The sequence below is a fragment of the Onychomys torridus genome, unplaced genomic scaffold (genome assembly GCF_903995425.1).
Source record: "Onychomys torridus unplaced genomic scaffold, mOncTor1.1, whole genome shotgun sequence".
Classification (NCBI taxonomy): Eukaryota; Metazoa; Chordata; class Mammalia; order Rodentia; family Cricetidae; genus Onychomys; species Onychomys torridus.
The window spans coordinates 745298-768874 of NW_023412870.1; the positions used below are offsets into that span (position 1 = coordinate 745298).

At 38.2% G+C, this 23577-nt stretch overlaps 1 protein-coding gene and 1 pseudogene across 1 annotated transcript; both read left to right on the forward strand.

The window, feature by feature from the left end:
- The first annotated feature begins 1766 nt into the window (after window positions 1-1766).
- Window positions 1767-2729, forward strand: LOC118575926 (olfactory receptor 14J1-like). Its single transcript, XM_036176283.1, has one exon. The coding sequence runs from the start codon at window positions 1767-1769 to the stop codon at window positions 2727-2729; it is 963 nt and encodes a 320-aa protein (XP_036032176.1).
- A 15439-nt stretch (window positions 2730-18168) lies between these two features.
- On the forward strand, window positions 18169-19159 carry LOC118576043 (annotated as a pseudogene).
- The last annotated feature ends 4418 nt before the right edge of the window (window positions 19160-23577 follow it).

A 23577-nucleotide genomic window follows, 5' to 3' on the forward strand; every position in this document is an offset into this window, starting at 1 on the left:
TTACTCCCAAGCAGAAGAAGAAACTGCTTTGTTTGATTAAGGGCCTGTTTAAGATGGACTCTAGCATGGTATTTGACTTGTAAAAATGAATGCATGGCACATTCAATTTGTGTTTCCTGTCTGATAGTAGCTATGTGTATAACTGTGGCAGATTAAAGTATAAATTGAACCAAAATAAAAATCATACACACACTATAACATATATATATATATATATATATATATATATATATATATATATATATATATATAATGTACCATTTCAAAGAAAAATGGGAAAGAAAAGACCACAGAAAAGAGAAGTTGTATTAGAAACATAACTCTGATCTCCAATACTCTCTGATTTCCATTTTGTGGTTTGAAAAAAGAAAATCAATAAATTTGAGAGAAGTCTAGAAATACTGAATGTGTGATTCCAATAAACAGAATAAGACGTAAGAAGTTTTCAAAAGGGGCTGCTAAAAGCAAAATCAAATAATTAGTTAACATAATTATCTATTCTCCATTCTTTCCTTCCTCTCTCCTTACTGTTTTGAAAGGATCTCACTGTGTAGCTCAGGCAGATCTTGAAGTCATGATTTCCTGCTATAACCTACTTGTGCCTGATTGCAGGTTTGTGCCACCTGGCTTGGCACTAACAGCCATTTCATACTAATCTAAACTGAATGAACTGCCAGGAAGTCAGACACAGAAATAGAATGTTCAGATATCAGAGTCACTGCTTACAAAATGAAGATGTGAAAGAGAAGAATCAATCTGTGCTGTCACTAGAAATGTGTTAGCTGGGGGAAAACTATTCTCAGATTTATGATGTATAGAGCAAAATGCTGCCCTGCAGGATTAGGTGTCTCCCAAATACCAGTTTGAAGTTGATGATAAGCCGTTACATAAACAGATTTCACCATATTTAAACAATGCTAGAGAAGACTGATCACTTGTCACAGTAGCTGCTGAAACTCACAGACAGAAGATAAAAATCTCTGAAAACCACAAGTCAGCTCATGTCCCAGTAAGAATTTGGAAAGAAGGAATGGTTGGCTGACTCCCTCCTACAAAGATCAGCAGTGGACCATGAAGGAAACATTGTTTCTCTCTGAGAAGTGATGTAATTGGACAAAACAAACCAAGCTTCAAATTCAGAAACTGTATTTCCCCTACAGAGTTATTCATGAACTACTAAAATAAACTGTACAAAAAAGTAGCCCAGCCACAGTTCAAAATTATTATTTGTTATTTGCTATTTTTTATTGGTGAGGTCAGAGTATGGCACTGGATCCCCTGAAGATGGAATTACAGGTTGTTCTGAGACACCTGACATGAGTGCGTGGATCTGAATTCAGGTCCCATGGAAGAGCAAATACTCTTAACCACTGAGCATCTGTGCAGCCTGAGATCAAAATTTTTTAATCAAAATCTCATCAGTATATTTATGTCAATAGCTTTAAAATAAAACAAAGCAGTTTGCCTGTGAAAAGAAAACAGTGATTGCTTTTTATGGAGCAAAATATTTTTTGCTCTGATAGCACACTGATTGGCCCACACTTTCATCCACCTATAACAACTGCTTTTCTGATACAAAGTGTAAGCACCACAGGTGTAAGAAATGTGAACTTTATACATAATGTTCTCATATCAAGGACACAACCAACTAATTATTTGTTCACACACATTAATTAAGGAAATTAATGTTGGATGAATGCATAGTTTCTATTGCATTTACTACATCTTTTTTATCTCCAGCTGTTACAACAATTTCTAGTCTCAAAATGACTGTGACAAACTTAACCACAAGGAGTGGGTTCCTTCTCATGGGATTCTCTGACAAACGTGAGCTGCAGATTTTGCATGCTTTGCTCTTCTTGGTGACATATCTATTGGGGTTGGCAGGTAACTTCATCATTATCACCATCATCACACTGGACCCCCACCTCCAGTCTCCAATGTATTACTTCCTGAAGCACCTTTCCCTTCTGGACCTCTCATCACTTTCTGTCACAGTTCCCCAGTCTATTGGCAATTCCCTGATGGATAATGACTCCATTTCATATGGCCAGTGTATTCTGCAAGTTTTCTTTTTCTCATCATTGGCTGCTGCTGAGGTATCCATTCTCACAGTGATGTCTTATGACCGCTATGTGGCCATCTGCCTCCCACTGCACTATGAGGTCATCATGGATCCCAGGAAGTGCATGTGGGCTGTGACAGCTGTATGGTTAAGTGGAGGTATCTCAGGAACCTTGTACACAACAACTACATTCTCTATCAGATTCTGCAAGGACAAAATAATCCACCAGTTCTTCTGTGATATCCCCCAGTTGCTCAAGCTCTCCTGCACTAATGATTACCTTGGAGTGAAGGGAGTGGTTGCCTTCATGGCTGTGATGGCCTTTGGCTGCTTTATTGCTGTCACCCTCTCTTATGGCCAGATATTCTCCACAATTCTCAGGATGCCCTCTGCTGAAGGTCGGTCTAAGGTTTTTTCCACCTGCCTACCCCACCTCTTTGTTTTCTCATTTTTTCTGTTCACAGGTGCATGCGCCTATCTAAAGCCAACTTCTGACTCACCAACTGCTTTAGATCTTCTTCTATCTATCTTTTACACAGTACTGCCCCCAATACTCAACCCTGTAATATACAGTCTGAAGAATAAGGCCATGAAGACTGCTCTGAGGAAGGTGCTGTCAGGTAGAGAGTTCACATGGAAAAACTTCATATTTGCTCTGTCATAAATACTGCACATATCATACTCAAAGAACGCTACTATCATTGGAACCCTTTGAGTTTTCATGTTAATGAAAAGGAAACGTAGTTTTGAAAAATTGAACTATACTGTAAAACTATTATCATTGTATATATTCTCCTCCTGATGTCTTTATCTAACTTATAGAATCCATTTTTTATTCTTTTCAGTTAAGAGAAGCTAGACATTCATAAACTAATAATGTAGACTTAGCACACATTAACTTTTCCAGTACATATATCAATAATTACATGTATGTAAATACAACCAGTCATAGTAAATATTTTGAAAAACCTATGCATGGCCAATACTACAACAATAAGCAGAATAAATAATAATACCACTTACCTATAAGCTCCCTCACTAAGCAAGTCATAAATTTCTATTCAGCCATTTTATTTTAAATGCACATTCTAATTTGATGTCTCTATACATGAATTTTGCATAATTGCGTGAATGTACATGCCATTAATACATACACTTAAATAGTTGACTCAAAAAAAAAACCCTCTCTTGAATTCATGTTGCTCAATGTAATTTGTATTAAAATTCACTTTACTTTTCAACTGGCTTATCTGTGTTATTTATTTTCAGTTCTACCATGGGAAGGTGGCTGTGGAAAATAACAGCCTTGGTGGCTCCAGTGCTTATAAGTCTGATTTTGGCTACATTTTGAGTCCTTGTATTCCAAACTGAACTCTGGCCCTAAAATCCACCAATTTCTACAGATAAGTGGTTTGTCTACATAGCAGTCATCCAGTTGCTAGTCCAACAGAACCTGAACTTGAGCTGGAGTCTCCTTTTTGAAGAATGGACAGGAGAGGGATGACTTTCGTGATGAGGGACATGAACCATGTTCCTCATTAGCCTGTAAAAGGTTACAAAAGTGTCATTGTCCTTCAATTCCTCTAAAATATTTCTGAGACAACAAATCTCATAGGGCAGTGGAAGGGGGTAAACAGAAACAGGAAAACAGCTAAGAAGGGGAGATTCTGATGCATCATGATTAATATATGAAATTAAATAACCTCACAGGAAAACTGGAAACCTTCCTGACTGAACAGAAAGAATTATAATGTGTAGGTGACCCCAAAAAGCCCATCAGAGCTCCTCCTTACTCTGTTTTGGAACAAGAACTTCAGTCTGGTTCTGGCACATGTCCAAACTTATTCCAACAAAAGAGCATGATGACCATGTTTGAACTAAAAAGAGCCATACACATTAAAACGAATAACACAATAATACACATGACCAGGTTTGGTGCTTGTTTTTGAAGGTTGTACCTTTCTTATCTTTTGTTTATTTTCTTTCACTTCATATACATGATATTTCATGTATCATTATTTAAAATTACAATAAAACTTATTTAGTGCCATATACTGAAACCTTGTTGCTTGGCCAATAATCCTTTTCTTTTTCTGTATGCATATTTCCAAAAGAAGACAGAATTTAAACAGAATATATATTATTTCTAAATATTTAAACATTGCAAACAAATTCATATTTAAAAAACCATCAATTCATTAGAATAAACATTGTGTTATTATTATTTATAAGTGCTCTTCTTGATATTTTCCATCAATGTGAATATGTGTGTGTTATATTATAAAAATGACAAATAAGGTCTTTGGCTATGAAATGATGAGAAGTCTGTTTTCAGAGTAATATATGAAAGCTTTTTAATGACTACATACTTGTTAGGTAACATCTTTTTTCAATGGATATTAACTGTTTATTGTCAATAACCCAAAGACAACTTGCCCCTTCAGTGCATCACTGCATTTGCCTGGAATGCACTGACCTGCACTATCAATTTTAAATCAAATAAACTGCTAAGAAATTAATTATTCAAAATAAAGTCAATCATAAAATGCTTTCTTTCAGAGAATTTTTTTAATTTCCAAGGAAAGGAGAAAAAAATGATACCAATTAAGAGAATTAACATAGTAAAAGTCCACATTAACACAAAAATCTTAAGAAAGAAATTATACTTGGTTTCTTATAAACCACTAGGCAGCCTTGGAATGTAATACTTGTCAATAATGCTCTTATTCAAATAGGATTAACACCCAGAAATGATAGTGAACAAGCAGAACAATGCTATCAGACACTAGATAGGGTAACTTTAGAGGTTTCTGCAAGGCAAAAGTTATCTCTAGCAGTTTCTCCAGTTCACTTTTTGTTTATTATTTTGTTAATTTGCCCTCAATTTTACATCCATGAATACATCTTCCATCCAGGCAGTTGTTCAAATCATGGTTCCTTCCTACTACCCAAACCCTCTATTCAGGAAGTCAATGCATTCTACTGATCACATCTCTCAATTTATAGACATCATGGAGGTACAGAAAAGCATGGTCTTACATAGACCTCACAGTAAATTCCTAAATTCTTTCTATTCTGAATTCATTGAATTTCCTCTGAGTTAACATTGTCCATCAACCTTATAAGGATGGATTTATTGTATAAAGTACATTGCATTTAATAAAAATGTGTAGATGAGTAAATGAGCACTGGCTACATTTCCATAAAACTACTGTCCACAATTACACAATATTTTGAACATTGTCTCCACCTCACAAAGAGTCCTGTGTATCATAGAGCCTTTTGTTGTCACACTCTCTAACACCACAGAACACCTAATCTTCTTTTGTATACATTTTTCCCATTTTCTACACACTGTAGCAGACACATTTTATAGACTTTGATACATTATCCTGCTGTATGAAATCTGCTCCATTAGATCTTTGTTTATTCCCCTGGGAGGAATGCCTCTCCTGCCCAAGGAATGCTGGGAACTAGGCATTTCCTTTTCAGAGCCTAGCAATTTCAAGGACATTATGCAAATAGCTCCTATTTGGCCTTAAGACTTCTTACCACTTGAACACATGTGGTAAAAGAGATGAGAACTACCAGTATGTTTATCATTACTTTTCTGTCTCTAACTTCATTAAAAGCTCCACAAAAGCCCAGTAAATGGCTCTGGTGCAGTAATGGCTTGGAGGCCCCTGATTCTGTAGATTCTCTAATATGACTTCAATTCCTCAGCATAGGTCATTGGTAGGTGATACTATACTGTTATGTAAATTAAATCTGCTGCATCCTTTAGTGCCAAGATCCTTAACTGAGCATAACAATGTTGTTGATGGCAGTGCGATAGGGTATCTTTCACTGGAGCTGCTCTCCATTATACAACTATGTGATGGAGATGATTATGTTCATTCATTCACTGCTTGATAACAATTGGGTTGTTTCAAACACCAAGCTCAGTTTGTGGAGCTTGAGATAACTTTGTGTGATGATTTTTGAGGCTATGCCTTTATTTTATTAACACATACTTGGAGAGTTAATGGGGGACCCTGAGGCAATGAACCAGGTAAGGTGTATTAAGGAAAGGAATCTATAAGTAATATTCATGACATAGAACAAGGTAGAAGCTGCTGCTGACCCAGCTGCCATTGTCCTGCCATTCTGCCCATGGGTGATGGGCACTAAACTGCAAGCCATGCTTCTCCAGAGCTTCCTCCTGCTCTGACCACCAAAGAGAGCATGTGACTCCTGCCCCACAATTTTTAAGGTGTCATGTATCCTAGAGAAGACCACGCACATAAACACAAAATTCTCCCTCCTATTGGTCACTGGGCTTAACAGCAGAGTTCCCAAAACATTTTCCCTTTATTGTCTAAAATAAAAAGGAAGGTTCTAATCCCAACTTAGTAAAAACTGCAAGAATAAGAACTGTTAGCATATGTTCTCTAGAAGAATGGAGAGGCAATAATCTTAACAAAAAACTGAAACTGCATACAACAAAAACAATCAAGTAAGAAACAAATCCTAGATGTCCAGAGTCATAAGTAATAGACAATTTTTAAGAGACTACTCCACTAGTTGTCCTTTCCTGAAGAATCTAAGTTTCGTACCTAATCTGTCCATAGCTAAGAGTTAGGAGGTTGTAACAGTATATATCTAGTCTTCAATCCCATCAAAGACTTGAGAAGGAAATTAATATTACCAGCATAAGCAAGAAGTGCAAGCACGTGACTTCCAAAAATGCGAGTTATGACAGAAATAGCCAGCTGTCTAAACAGTCACCCAAGGTTTCTCTGCAACATTGCGGCTACCAAATTTGTCAATAGGCCTAGAATACCTGACAGACCTATTCAGAAGCAGGAAAATTGTGAAAGACTGTCTTACTCTGTCTTGGAAAAGTTCAGCAGTCACTTTTCTTTCAGCCCTGCTTGTCCAGATTAGCCAGTATGCTTTCTGCTGTCAGCAGTTGAGGAAAGGGCAGTTTCTTGCCCAAGAGGCCAGTTTTGCCAAAAGGAAAACAAACTCCATGTGGAGTGTCTCTGGTGCCCGATGTCCTCTTGGGAGCAGATCATGCTGCCAGGAGCAGATGTGTCTCACATCAAAAGAATTCTAGGTTACTGAAACAGTTTAAATGCCATATTCTATAGGTCTTTGGAGTGTGTGAAGATGGCCTATCTATCTGAAATATATATCTGTATGACCTTGAAAACATAACTAACATGATTCTAAGTCTGACAAGCATGGTGACTATTAACCTGTGATTCTTATTAACCTATTTAGATTAATGACTAAAGCTTCACATTATAAAAATAAACAAGCTATAGAAGTAATACCTTATGTACTATAGAAACAGATGTATAATATAATGACAATAACCTCACAATTGTGACAATATGCAAAATATCTTAACCAGAAGTAGAAATGTAAAATGCAATATGACAAAAATAACCTTAATTTGCATTAACATACAAAAATGTTCCAAACAGAAATAGAAACATATATTCAGTATGACAAAAAAAATTTTACATTCGTATCAATATACAAAAATGTCTTGAATGGAAGAAGGAACATATATACAATATAACAAAATAATTTTGAATTTGTATCAATATACAAACATATCTTAGAAATAGAAACACATATACAGTATAACAAAAAAAAATTTGAGTTTGTATCAATATACAAGAATCTATTGTTCACTGTGGAAAACTTAAGCACTATTTATATCAAAATGGAAAGTTTAATTTTTAAGATAGTAATATACTCAAAGAAAAAATTTTCAGAGTCAAATTAAATTTGAGGGGAAGGAGATTTATAACAATAATAGTCCCTAGATTTTGGTTTTCTTCTGTCCCATGCCAAGTGGTTCTTCTGATATGAGACAGAGACTCTGAATTTTCTTTTACAGCATGCTTGAGTTTAGAGGAGAGAGCTGCACTCCACCTCCAAAGCTAGCTTTAGTTTTTAATTGAGTTGGAACAATAAATATTTTGAGAGGTAAAGAGATTTTTAATTAGACCATTATGCCAGATTGTTTCTCTTCTTGGTAAATTTTTCCGGACAGTTCTCCTCCTTCTTTAGATGTCTATCTGTCCAAAGGACCTCCTTGATGTCCATAAGGTGGATATTTTTATTCTCCTGCAAAGACAAAAACAGAACCCTGTTGGGCCCTAATTTGGTGAGTTTTTCTTTTGACATGTTGTGTCACCACTCTGGTTGAAGAACAATCACTTCTAACCAAGAGGTTTCTCCTGTTCCAATCGAATCTTTACTTTTGATGGTATCCATAGTTTTTCTTCTCCTGTGGAAACAAAAGCAAAACCCCTTCCCGAACGTAACACATATCCTGGTTTCCATTCTGGGGTCAACACATCTTTAAAGTACACTGGCTGATTTAACACAATAGTTTTTTTCTGTTGTCCAATGTCTTTCTGCCACTGCTGTTCTTTTAGCATTAGAAAAATTTCATTTAGAAAATTTATATTTAATAAGGCACTATGCAATCTATCTCTAGAGGTCTTGGTTCCCTCTTTCTGTTTAATTAGTATTTCTTTTAAAGTGAGATTAAATCTTTCTATAACTGCTTGTCCTGTTGGTCTGTGTGGCATAACAGTAATATGCTTTATATGGTAATATGCAAAAACTTTTGTTTTACTAGATACATAGGATGAAGCATTGTCAATTTTAATTTGTACAGATATTCCTATGATGGCCATGACTTCTAACAGATGTGTAATTACAGAATCAGAACTCAAAACAGTTTGCCATTGAAATCCTGAAGATGTATCTATGGTATGGTGTACATATTTTAATTTTCCAAATTCTGCAGTTTGAACACATCCATTTGCCAAATCTCATTTCTTTGAGTACCTTCAGGATTGCTCCCTGCAGTTAATGGAGCTTGATTATAAAGCAGCAAGTAGGACATTTTTATAGTTTTTTTATAATTTTTTATAATTTTCTTGACTTGTGGCTTTTCAAACCCTTGCTATTGACATGGTATTTTTTTTAATGAAACTCTGAAGCCTCCAGCACATTTCCTACTAGCAACTGATCAATTCATCATTACCTTGTGCTAGGAGGCCTGGTAGACCCATATGGGATCTGATATGTGTTATATATATGGGATGATTCCTATTCCTGTTTCTCATAATTGTAAAATACTGAAGTTAATAAATATTCATCAGAAATAAATTCAGTGGTTTCAATGTGTAAAATAACTCTTTCTGCATATTAAGAGTCAGTAACTATTTTAAGAGATTCTGTAAAATCCATCAACACCATGAGACTAGCATGTAATTCTGACTTTTGGACAGAATCATAAGGGCTTTGAGCCACTTTACTTAAATTTCCTGATTTGTAACCTGTGGTGATATTTTATTTGTATGTTAATAAATAAAGTTTGCCTAGAGATCAGAGGACATAGATAGCCATCCATAATCAAAAGTCAGGCAGGGATAGCACACGTACTTAATCTGATCACATGGCAGGCAGTCTCTGTGTGTTCAAGGACAGAGCCCAGCATTGTGACACACACAACCATAGAAACCTGGAGGTCTGTATAGACAGGCAGTGATGAGGAAGTGAGGTGGCTGGGCTAAGAGCTAATGAGAAGGCAGAACAGCAAGGCAATAAAGGAACAGGTTAGACAGGAAGAAGCGCGTTTGGTTCTCCTAGGAAGCTACAGCAGCATGGTGAGCTAAGGTTAGTTAGGCGGCTATCACTATTGCTCAGATGTCTCCGACTTTCATCCCTGTATTTGGCTCTGTGTTTCTTATTTAATAAAACTGTTTAGAAATTCGTCTACAGTAACCTGCCTTTCTTCGTTTATTTGTATCAGTATAGAATGTAGATGCTATGCCCAGATCTCAGGGACACCCAAAAGACCACCACAGAGACTGAATCCCACATGTAAAAGCTAAGAGCCTTTATTTCAAGCTCCAGATCTTGGTCCCTCTATCTGTCCAATGCAGTGGTGAGAGCAGAGAGCCCTAAGCTCAGGTGGGGCAGAGTTTTATCATAGCAAAGGTTGGGGTATTTGTAAAACAGAAATAGGTGTGTGCTAGTGCTGTGAGATGTTCTGCATGTCAAATGTGTTGCTCTGATTGGTTAAAATAAATAAAGTGTTGGTTGGCCAGTAGCCAGACATGAAGGATAGGAAAGGCAGGACAAGGGGGAGGAGAATTCTGGGAAGTAAAGGTTGGGGGAGAGAAACTGCCAGCTGCTGCCATAACAAGAAAGATGTAAGGTATTGGTAAGCCACAAGCCATGTGGCAACCTATAGATTAATAGAAATGGCTTAATTTAAGATAGAAGAAGCAGATAACAAGAAGCCTGCCATGGCCATATAGTTTATAAGTAATATAAGCGTCTGAGTGATTATTTTATACTTGGGTTGTGGGACTGTGGGGGCTTGGTGGCACTTGGACAGAAGATCTCCAACTACATGCCACCTTATCTAATGGTTGGAATGTTTGAGATGTCAGGTACTTCCTCATCCCTGGGTGGTGTCAACTTAAGGCTTTTCCTAGATCTGGGTGTGGCTTGCCAGTAAGTCACAGAAGCTGTGTCTAGGCCTGCCCCTAATCCTGTCATTGCTGCTGTGTGGGCAAGCAGTTTTGGGGCCCTCCACAGTAGGGACTCCAGTTATTGGGAACAGTGACTGGGGCAAAAAAGTCTCTGGAGCTGGTAAAAGGGGGAACACACACACACACACACACACACACATCAGGGTTTCTCTATTGTTTCCCTCACCTGTTTCCCTTTGCTTCTTTCCTAATGTTTTACTTATATCTCTTCCATGTTGAATTCCTTCTACATTTGTCCTTATTTCTTCCTTATTTTTTCCTGCAGTTATACATGCAGCAAAATCTTTCAAGCAATATAAAAATTACCATGTGGTTACATCCTATTTTTCTTCAAGAGAATAATTACAATGAATACAAGTAAAAAAAAATAACCATGTTTCCTAATACCCTTACATGATTAAACATTTTACATATTACAGGTGAAAAACAAATTATTCCCAAGGAACCAAACACATTCATGTATAAGTAACTTTTTATAGATCTGCAAAGTGTAAGCAAGGTATTTTTTTCAGCCAGTTGTTTTTGTGTGTGTGTGTGTGTGTGTGTGTGTGTGTGTTTGTTTGTTTTATATGGCAGGTGGCAGTTTGCAGTTATACTGAAGGAAAAACATCATTTAATTATTTACCTCACAATGTAATCTTATAAAACACCTTAAAAGAATAAAAAAATCTAAATGTTTATATAAAAACAGCCAATTCTACTTTGTCTTTAGGTTATATACCCACTAATCAAAATTTTTTTTATTAAGACATATCAGGAAACTGAGGGAAAAAATGGATACAAATAATTAATCATCACCTTTGATCACCAACCCATCATAGCAAGAAAGGCATGTCAGCTAATAATAACCATGTTGCCATTGTTCTTGTTCCCTGACCTCAATGAGTCCCTGGCTCAGCTATCAAAAGTGTACCTTTCTGAACTTTCAATACTCCCTAAGATTTTCTACATCAAAGCCATTAATAAGATCTTAACCTAACTTTACTAACTGTCTATATATAAATATTTTCATTCTTATAAATAAATTATTATAAATAAATTCTTTCTATAGGCAATGGTTGAATCATTAATCTGCTACAGCACCAATGCTTAGAAATAGTCAATCACTATTATTTTAAGTACCAGTAATACTGTCTAGTGAGGGGCTAGAAACCCCCTGAGAGTTTTCCTACAACTCATAGATTATGAGGAACATGGTGACCATAAGGGCAATGAGCATTTAATGGCTTTTTCTAGCCCAAAATTCCAAAATCCTTTCACAATGTTCTCAGAAAACACATGTTCAGGTTTGTTACAGCAATGCCCCTCTCTAGGTACCAAATTTTGACTTGATTACACTTACTGTTGCTGTGATGAGACACTATGACCAAAATCAAATTGAGGAGGAAAGGTTGTTTTTTTTTTTTTTTTCTTATACTTCCACATCTAGGCCCATCAGTGAAATCATGATAGGAACTTAAGCAGTGCTAGAACCTAGAGGCAGGAGCTGATGCAGAGGCCATGGAGGGGAGCTACTTCTAGATTGTTCCTCATAGTTTGCTCTGCCTTCTATCTTGTAGAACCCAAGACCATCAGCCCAGGGATGGTATGACCCACAATGGACTGGGCCATCCCCCATCAATCACTAATTAAGAAGATGCCATACAGCCAGATCTTATGGAGACATTTTCTCAATTGAGGTTCCTTCATTTCAGATGACTTTAAATTATGTCAGATTGCCGTAAAATTAGCCAACACAATTAGTCTAACATATCAGACAGGATACCATTGTTGGTCCAAAGGTTTGTGGGTGGTTTGGAGTTGATGTTTCTATTTTCAGTTATATGCAGAGTACTTTTCTGTGCTCAAGATTCTAGCATGTATGGGTGAAGGCTTTGTGTAGGCATCAGCTCAACTTCTCCTTGTTCAATGAGTTGTGTTGGTTTTGTCTTCAGGAATGACGCCTTGCTGTCAGTTTGAGGAGAGCAATCTATAGTCATGGCAACAGCCAGGGTTGTTTGGGGGTTTCCATGGGACACCTTTAATCAATGACTCATGTAGATGTAACTAATCCCAGTACTGGGAGCTTCATTTGGTGACAAGAAATGGCCAAATGGGCTCTGGCTCCCCCATTATTTGGTGATATCATTTAGATATCCTCATATGTGTATATATTTTAGGAAGCTTCTACAGAATTAGGTTTTTATACCATCCCTCAAATGGCCCTCAATTTCAATTGGATCTGTGGTGGTATTGTGCTCCCCGAAATATTGTGTGTTCCCCGAAATAAACTTATCTGGGGTAAGAGAACAGGACGGCCACAATATTAAACATGAGGATAGGCAACAGTAGCACACGCCTTTAATCTTATCACTCCAAAGACAGAAATGCCTCTGGATCTCTGAGTTCAAGGCCACATTAGAAACAGCCAGGCATGGTGACACATGCCTTTAATCCCAGAAATCCAGCCTTTAATCCCAGGGAGTGACAGCAGAAATAGAAAGATATATAAGGCATGAAGACCAAAACTAGCAGCATTTAACTAGTTAAGCATTTGGCTGGTTAAGCTTTGAGGCTTTGGAGCAACACAGTACAGCTGAGATTCATTCTGGATGAGGACTCAGACGCTTGCAGTCTGAGGAAACAAGACCACCTGAGGAAATGGTGAGGTGAGGAAACTGGCTTGTTCTGTGTCTCTCATCTTCCAGCATTCACCCCAATAACTGGCCTCAGGTTTGTTCTTATTAATAAGACCTGTTGAGATTCCTGCTACATGGATCTCTCCATATCTCTCCCTCTTCTCCCTCTTCACTCCCCGATCTACTTGATCCTCCTGTTCTAGTCTCCCTGTCTTCTTCTACTCCTACTCTTCTTAGATTTGGTTTTTTCACAGGGTTCCAGGCTTTCTCAATGCTTTGTGCTATGATATTTTAGATTTAATATTTTCTTTGACTTTTATTGCATCTTCAATGCCTGAGATTCTGTCTTCTGTCTGTTGTATTCTGTTGGCAATGTTGTCTCTGAAATTCCCATTTGCGTCCCCTTTCAATTTCCAGATTTCTCTCATTTTAGGTTTTCTTTGTTGACTCTATTCTACTTTCAGGTCTTGAAATGTTTCATCATTTTCTTCTACTGTTTGTGTTTTTACAGGCTTCTCTAAAGGATTTATTCATTTCCTCTTCAAGGACTTCTGTCATATTCATAAAGGCTAGTTTAAATTCTTTTTCTTGTGCTTCGGCTGTGTTGCAACACTCAGGGACTTCTGTGTGGAGTTGCTGGGCTCTGTTTGGAGATATATTGTCCTGACTTTTATTGATTGTATTTTACACTGAGGTCTAAGTTTGGGAAGACTGCAATTATAGATGCTGATATATGGTCTTGTTTTTGTTGGGTGGGTGTTTTGTTCCTTGGTTGCTGTTGCCCTCTCTGGTTCTTGGGAAAGTATGGTGGCTGTGTGTGAGTGGTAAGAAATTCTTCTGGGATCTTGAGAGTGCTGGCCGGATAGGAGCTGGGGGGCTGGACTCTGAGTCTCAGGAAGTTCTTGGGGTCTCCTTATCTTGTCCAGATGGGAGCTCCTCCTGTCCAGATGTGAGTTCCAGGACAGGATGGAAGCTCTGGTCCAGAGGGGAGTTCCGGGGTGGATGGGAACTGGGGGCTCTCTGGTCCAGATAGGAGTACTGGGGCAGGATGGAATGCTGGACACTTGTCTCTAAGTCTCCGGAATTGGCTTGGTTCTCCAGCAAATGGGTGTGGTGGCAAGGCATTGAGGTTGTAGTGTCCACCAGAGTGCCTCTCTGGTCCAGATTGGAGTTCCAGTACAAATTGGAGCTGGGGGCTGGTCTCTGAGTCTCAGGAAGTGGCTGGGGTCTCAGAAAAATGGGTGTGGGGGCAGTGTTTGGAGACTGCAGGGTCTGTCTGCAGTCTTGGAAAATGGGAGCCTTCCTTCAGGGCCTGCCAAATGGCCGGAAACTCCTGACCAACTTTTAAAGTGACATTGGGAATTAATTTCATTCTCATAGCAGCAACCTCATGGGGAGTATTTTTTTCTGGGCCCCTTTTATAAGTGGTCAAACTGAGAAACAGTGTTTGAACAAATAGTAACATTTGTTCAAACTAACATATTCAGCATTATTGTCTATACTAAGATTTTAAATTGTACACAATCTCCCAGAGTGATCCCTTGTTCTACCCTATGTGCATCTGTGTGTGTTTCTGCATGGATACACAGACATAGAAGTGTATGTGGTATATATGTATGTAGAAGCATTATATATGTTCATGAACATGGACAATATGATTATTTATAATAATTTGGAAACCATGAAGCCCACATTTGGTTTGTGGGTCGACCATGATGTGATCTACTCACATACAACATAGCCTGACCTGGTGATATTTGGTTATATCAAGTGAACAGAGGGAGGACCAAATGGCAGATGGTATCTTCTATTCTGTGCTTGTTGGAGAAAACATGGTATATTCACATTTTTGGCAGAGAAAAACAAACTTTGACAGAACCACAAACCTACTCCACAAAACAGTAAAGATCATCTTTTTTTGGAGGAAAAAAAATATCAGATTGAGAGATAAATAAGCTGAATATGAAATACTTGAGGGGCATGTAAATGAACTTCAGAGGATATAATGGGCAGCCACAGACAGAATATTTAAGGAAGCAGAGTACGGTAAACATTGAAAATTATCATTACATGAGAACTCATGAGTTGTTAAAGACAGCAAATGTAATGATAAGAAGAGTGAAGTCTATACTCAGTCTCTGTATAAGACTACACTCAGAAAGAAATGAAAGGAAATCACTACCACAGTGGTAAATGCTATTTTAGCAAGTTATGTGAAAAGCATGGAGTCTGACTGCTAGGCAAAAGAGTTGGGTCATTTCCAGAAAAAAGACAAATCAATGCTGGAACTGAAGAGTTTGCTAGATAATCAATCAAGTGCACAACAGCCTCCCAGTGAGAAAATGAGAGAAGAGAAATTGAAATGTGTAAACACTACATGTACTAATTACAAGTAGTTTGATGTATGAGGTATGCAGGTAAATGGATGGACCTAGAAAACAATCATCCTGAGTGAGGTAACCCAGACTCAGAAGGACAAACATGGTATGTACTCACTCATAGGAGGATACTAGATGTAAAACGAAGATGACTAGACTGCTACACAACTCCAGGGAGGCTACCTAGAAAACGGGACCCTAGGAAAGACCCAGGGATCACCCAATGACAGAGAAATGAGTGAGTTCTACATGAACAACCTGGATGACAGTGGGAGTAATGAAGGGCTAGTTTTGAGGGGAAAAGAGCTTAGGGGAGCAGGAGATCCCAGCTGGATCAAGAACAGAAAGGGAGAACAAGGAATAACAGACCATGATAAATGAAGACCACATGAGAACAGGAAGAAACAAAGTGCTAGAGAGATCTCCAGAAATCCACAATGATACATCCTCTGTAGACTACTGGCAATGGTCGAGAGAAAGCCTGATCTGACCTAGTCTGGGGTTCAGATGTCCAAACACCCTAACTGATGTGGTGGAACTCTCATCCAATAACTGATGGTAGTGGATGCAGAGATCCTCGGCCAGGCCCCAGGTGGAACTCCAGGAGTCCAGTTTTCGAGAAAGAGGAGGGACTGTAAGATTGTGAATTGTTGAGACCAAGATGGGAAAAACACAGGGACAAATAGCCAAACGAATGGAAACACATGAATTATGAACCAAAAGCTGTAGAACCCTCAACTGGATCAGGTCCTCTGGATAAGTGGGACAATTGAATAGCTTGAACTCTTTTGGAGGCACCCAGGCAGTGGGACCCACACCTATCCTTAGTGCATGAGCTGGCTGTTTGGAACATTGGGCTTACACAGGAACACTTTGCTCAGCCTGGAAGGAGGGGACTGGACCTGCCTTTGCTGAATCCACCAGGTTGAATTGAATCCCCAGGGGAGTCTTGGCCCTGCAGGATATGGGAATGGAGGGGAGGGGCTGGGGGGAAAGTGGGGGGGGGGGTGAGATTGGGGAGGACAGGGGAACCCATGGCTGATGTGTAAAATTAAAACACAAATACAATTAAAAGAAAGGTGAAAAACAAAGTAGTTTGATGGGATTGTAATGTGAGGTCAATGGAAGGTTAGGAAGAAATTTCTATCAAGCCAGGGTTGATGGCTTACTCCTGGAATTCCAGGATTCAAGAGACTGAGGCAGGGAAATTAGGAATTTGAGGCCAGCCTGCATAACCCCATCTCTTTTACCCTCTTTTTCTTTATTTAACTCAATGCCCTGATATATAGAATCTTGTGAATCACACTAAGAAAAGAGAAATTTAAAGATGGGAACTACTAAGATACAGAAATCAGCTGCCATGCTGAGGTCATCACAGCATTGCACTCAGCTGTGCATTGAGAGGTTGTGGTGCTCTTTGGTTAACCTTACTTCTCTCTTGTGTTGCACCTTGCTCATCTTTTCTTAAGAAACTCCTCTGAACACTTCACTAAACTACTAGACATCAGGATGTATCCTGCCTTTAATTCTATATATTATAACAATCATTTATAATAAATGGTTATTGTTTTTACTTTTCCTTCACAAAATGATTTTTCCTTGAAATGATATTTTAATACATATTAGCAATTGAAATATTTGCTGAAAATTAACAGTAGAAATCACAGAATACTCTGGACCCAATACACTCTGCGAAGGGTTGGGGAGAGGGCATCTGTGGCAAGAGGAAAGCACAGATATGAATAGGTAAGAGAGCAGTTTTTCTGGGTAACATTGATAAGTAGTCAATGAGAAGCATGCAGAAAGAATTGAGCCACAATTAATGTTCTGCTTTTCTTTTATTTGATTGATAGCTTTTTAAGAAATAAGTAAACAAATATTACTTACCTAATCCTCATGAAGAGAATCAAACATTGTATTTAGTAGTCACTAATATACACGTATATATGTACACATACACTTTTATTCATGAATATACATGTGTGAAATATATCATATACTTAATAATATACTGCTATGATTAATGACTTTTTAACAAGTAAAGATATTTATTGTACACCTTAAGGTATGACATAGTTGCCCATATTTAACTTGTTACAAAGCCATAATGGGGTCATTATTCAATGACACTCAATGGATACTTTTTAAACATTTTGAAAATCCTTAGCATTAATAAAGTTTCATTACTGCATTACTATTTTATGTATTCTAGAATGTTAAATGCATATTGAATGATATCTTACTCCATAAGCGAGGCTGAACTGAAACCCACAGTAAGCCTTCTGCCTCAGCTTCATCAGTGCTTGGAATACATGTGTGCACCACCTTGCCTAAATCCTTGGACACTTAGTATAATGCTCAGTGCACTTTGGAAAATCACCTGATGTGGTAAACAGAGGAAGGATTAGATATGAAAATCTGTGAGGATGCATCATTGTTAGTAAACTTTAATTTTATGACTGTAGGTAAAGATTTTAACTGACACTCTAAAAGAATTAATTGAATAATTTCCCTCATCAGCAAGAATTCTTCTGATGACTGGCTATTCTCTCTTCCAGGAGATGACTGTCAATTGCTCTCTGTCACAAGAGGACAGCTTGTCTGTCAAACACTTTGCATTTGCCAAGTTCTCTGAGGTCCCTGGAGAGTGCTTCCTCCTGTTCACCCTCATCCTCCTCATGTTCTTAGTGTCACTGACAGGCAATGCACTCATAGCCCTTGCCATCTGCACCAGTCCATCCCTACACACCCCCATGTACTTTTTCCTGGCCAACTTGTCTCTCCTGGAGATTGGCTACACTTCCTCTGTCATACCCAAGATGCTGCAGAGCCTTGTGAGTGAGGCTTGAGGGATCTTTTGGGAGGGTTGTGCCACACAGATGTTTTTCTTCACATTTTCAGAATAACTGAGTGCTGCCTGTTGGCAGCCATGGCTTTTGACCGCTGCATGGCCATTTGCTCCCCACTCCATTATGCAACCCGAATGAGTCGTGGGGTATGTGCCCATTTAGCAATGGATTCATGGGGAATGGGATGCATAGTAGGGTTGGGACAGACCAATTTTATTTTTTCTTTGGACTTCTGTGGACCCTGTGAGATAGACCACTTCTTCTGTAATCTTCCACCTCTCCTGGCACTTGCCTGTGGAGATACATCCCATAATGAGGCTGCAGTCTTTGTGGTAGCAGCCCTCTGCATATCCAGCCCATTTTTACTGATCATTTCTTCCTATGTCAGAATTCTGGTAGCAGTGCTGGTGATGCCTTCACCTGAGGGGCGCCATAAATCTCTCTCCACCTGTTCCTCCCACCTACTTGTAGTCACACTCTTCTATGGCTCAGGATCTATCACCTACTTGAGGCCCAAGGCTAGCCGTGCTCCAGGAATAGATAAACTCTTGGCCCTCTTCTACACAGCGGTGACATCCATGCTGAACCCCATCATCTATAGTTTAAGGAACAAGGAAGTCAAAGCAGCACTGAGGAGAACTCTGGGCCTCAGAAAGTCCTGACAATGAAAAGGTAACTGAAGTAACCAAGAATCACGAAGAGTTTCTTTTTAAGAAAGGATGCATAACCTGCCCAAGTAAACAAACAAAAACTGGTGTGTTCTTCCTGGCTCTCTTATAAGAATCTTTAATAACCATCATTTTGTTTTAAGAGTATTCTCTTTACCCAACACTGTTTCTGACTGCAAATACTGGGAAAACATTTGCTACTGAAGAATTCTAATAGGTTAGTCCATTTACTTAAATACTTTGGTCTAGACAGAATTTAAATCACCTGATGCCATCTCAGAATTCTTGAAAATTCTCAGTATATGTTCTCCACCACTGCCCAGCCCCTGATGCACCTGTGATTTCTGCCCTTAAACAGCTTCTCACAACATGACAATTCCTTAATAACTCTAAGAAGCAGGGTATATTTTCTCATAAAGTCTCTAAATTCTTCATATATAATTATAGGCATATAATCTAGAATTAAATAGTTCTTTTCTGAATTTTGTTTACAAAACATGTAAACATCCCAATAAAGAAAACTCTGAACTTTTGAAACTATATGCTACAAACAATTAAAGAAAAAGTATAAGAAACAGTTGTCAACATGTTCTGTTATGTAAATGTTTTTAAGGAAATATTAGTGATATTACAGGAGAAGAAACAAAATAAACTAAAATTCATTGATATATTTGTAAGATTTTCTAAAATTTATAAATTTACATATGTGCAGATGAATCTTGACTCATACATTTGAAGATCCTATAACAAATTCCTTCTAAGTGATCTTAGCTTGTTATTCTACAATTCTATGTTACTCAGCACATATAAAACCATTGCATTGGATTAAAACAGCTAGTTCTCAGGGCTGTGGTGTATTAACATTTGATCTGTGCACCATTATCTCAGTCCACACTTCAGGCTTTGGGCACTCAGGGCCTGGAATTGTGAACAGAGGAGTAGCTTCTCCTCTCCTATATGATTGCTAGCTGAGTAGAAAAAAAGAACCCCAGCCAGGTGATTCTCAACATCACTGTTACAGATAAACTCACATATAAAATATATACATTTATGTCATGTGTCAGTATGGAAAAGATGAAGACAAAGACTGAAATGGCTGAAATATCTGTTGAGTAGGACTAGTCAGCATTCCACCTGTGCATTCTGTCTATGTGAAGCGGATATACAAGTGACGGAAGACTAATGTAAAAGATCAGCAAGTGTCAGATAAGAAGATTCTGGTTTTCATTCCCTAAGAAAAGAAACCAGAACTCCTTGGAGAAGTGGTAGGTTAATTTGAAAGACAAGACAAAAAAAATTTTTGGAAATTGTACACACACGCACACACACGTTGGAGACAAGATGCAGCATGCTGGAGACACAGGAGCCAACATGAAGGAACTTTCAATGGCCAAAGATGAAGCAGAAAAATTTGAGCCACAAAACAACTCATGGTAGAAGTTGTTATAATCCACAAAATAAAATGAGTATCTTAAGTCTCTATGTGCATAGCAAAACAAAAATAAAATTCCAATTAAGTGTGCATAAAGTCTGGAAGAAATAAAAAAACTAATTATCACACTGAAACTGCAGTACTAACTGTTGCAGACATGATTCACCAAAGCAGAAAGGCAATATTTACCCACACCTCAGATCCAGCGTTCTGAGCCTATTTCCATGCAGTAAGGACCATTAAGGCAGAAGTGTTGAGAAAAAATTAAATGAGGTGCAAAAATCAATGTCAAAAGTTTTGAAGAGACACAGAATATCTCCATAGTCTCTAAGTATTGCTCCTATGACTTCTATTACAAAAGGAAAACACTTTAAAAGGAAATAAAAAAGGAAGCTATTTAAGATAATTCTGTTGCATACTGAAAGGAGCTCCTTAACCAGATTATTAAGATGCCATGCACCCTCTCTGATGCTAAACTGAGGGATGCAAAGCAGGAAGTAATTCTGTGGTATTTATGCTAAATATGCACAATCTCAGCCTAAAAAAAAAGAGAAATAACTAGACAAAACCAAATTTAGAGACATTCCAGCAAAATAACTGATGATTTGTCTTCAAAGGTTTAGTCACGGAAGATAAAATACTAATGAACTATCACAGACTGGAATTGACTAAGATATATAATAACTAAATGCTAACTCTAACTCTGCAGTGTATCCTGGAATTGAAGATATACAAGAGTAGAAACACTGCTGTAGTTATAATTAGGTCAACAACTCATGGGGCTTGTAGTGTTGTACTTTTTCCAATTTTCTAATTTTGAAAATTAGTATTATAGATTATACAATATAAAATTTAGATTGTGGTATGACATAAAACAACAGTACTGTTTCCTGTAAATTAAGTCTGACTTTCTTATACAGTTTAATTCCTTTAAAAAGAATCAAGACAGCATAGCAAAATGGCATCCTCAAGTAATTATACGGTATGCTTTGTATGTGAAAAGATGCCTAGAAAAGCCTACAGCTGTTCATTTGGCCATGAATTTTTAAATCTACAACAGCATTGATATTGAAGACATCGAGGGAACGGATGATCTTCAAAAGTGAAGTATCCTCCAGCTACCAGCTTAAAACTAGAAGAACTCCTTGTAACCCAACATACCATTGCATGTTATAAACAATAAATTAAATGCGAGATTCAAACCAAGAAGATTCATATGAATATGGAATAAAGCACACTAAGAGCAAAAATATCATTGAAAAATGCGTGGAGAAAAATGATCAGGAAAGAACAAAAACAATTAGCAAAGTTTCTAGATTCATCTAAATAGAGATAATAGGAAGCATCCTTAGCTGCTAGGTTGTATGTATTCTGCATGAGTTTATGGAATAATGCCTGCAAAAGGAAGCCTTTAAAAAAACAACAACAATCTAACCAGAAGCTACAATACTTACAAAAACATAAAAAATGTGGTGAAAGTATTAATTTTTCAGCTTATATGGGTATACTATTATTAAATTATTAAGTTTTTTTGCATTTTTTTTATTATTATGTGTTTTAATTTTATATATCAGCCATGGGTTCCCCTGTCTTCCCCACTCCCGACCCCACCCCCATTTCCCCCCAGTCCCTCCCCTCCATTCCCACGTACTCCAGGACCAAGACACCCCTGGGGATTCATTTAAACCTGGGGTCCTGTCCCCTCCTTCCAGACTGAGCATGTGTCCCTGTGTAAGCACAAGGTTCCAAACAGCCAGCTCATACACTAAGGACAGGTCTTGGTCCCACAGCCTGGGTGCCTCCCAAACAGATCAAGCTATTCAATTGTCTCACTTATCCAGAGGGCCTGAACTACGTAGGGACTCCACAGCCTTTGGTTCATAATTCATGTGCTTTCTTTTGATTGGCTATTTATTCCTGTGCTTTTTGCAGTTTTGGATTCAACCATTCACGCTCTTGCAGTCCCTTCTCTTTCTCGACAAATGGACACCTGGAGCTCCACCTGGAGCCTGGCTGAGGATCTCTACATCCACTTTCATCAGTTATTGCATGAGAGTTCCAAGACAACTGTTATGGTGTTTAGTCATCTGATCACCAGACTAGGTCAGATCAGGCTTTCTCTTGACCATTGCCAGAAGTCTACAGAGGATATATCATTGTGGATTTCTGGGGATCTCTCCAGCACTCTGCCTATTCCTGTTCTCATGTGGTCTTCATTTATCATAGTCTGTTATTCCTCATTCTCTCTTTCTGTTCTTGATCAAGCTGGGATCTCCTGCTCCCCTAAGATTTCTTTCCCTCAAATCTTGCCCTTCATTATGCCCACTGTCATCCAGGTTGTTCATGTAGATCTCATCCATTTCTCTATCATTGGGTGATCCCCGGGTCTTTCCTAGGGTCCTGATTTCTAGGTAGCCTCCCTGGAGTTGTGTAGCAGTCTAGTCATCTTTGTTTTACATCTAATATCCTCCTATGAGTGAGTACATACCATGTTTGTCCTTCTGAGTCTGGGTTACCTCACGCAGGATGATTTTTTCTAGATCTATCCATTTGCCTGCAAAACTCATAATGTCATTGTTTTTCTCTGCTGAGTAGTACTCCATTTTGTATATGTACCATATTTTCTTTATCCATTCTTCAGTTTAAGGGCATCTAGGTTGTTTCCAGGTTCTGGCTACTTCAAACAATGCTGATATGAACATAGTTGAGCAAATGTCCTTGTGGTGTGATTGAGCATTCCTTGGGTATATGCCCAAGACTGCTACAGCTGGGTCTTGGGGGAGATGGATTGCCAATTTTCTAAGTAAGCACCATATTGATTTCCAAAGTGGCTGTAAAAGCTTGCATTCCCACCAGCAGTGGAGGAGTGTTCCCCTTGCACCAAATCCTCTCAAGCATAAGCTGTCTTCTGTGTTTTTGATCTTAGCCATTATGACAGGTGTAAGGTGGTATCTCAGAGTCATTTTGATTTGCGTTTCCTGGATAATTAGAGAT

Coding starts and splice junctions, on each gene's coding strand:
- LOC118575926 (XM_036176283.1), top strand. CDS start 1,767: ATGACTGTGACAAACTTAACCACAAGGAGTGGGTTCCTTCTCATGGGA.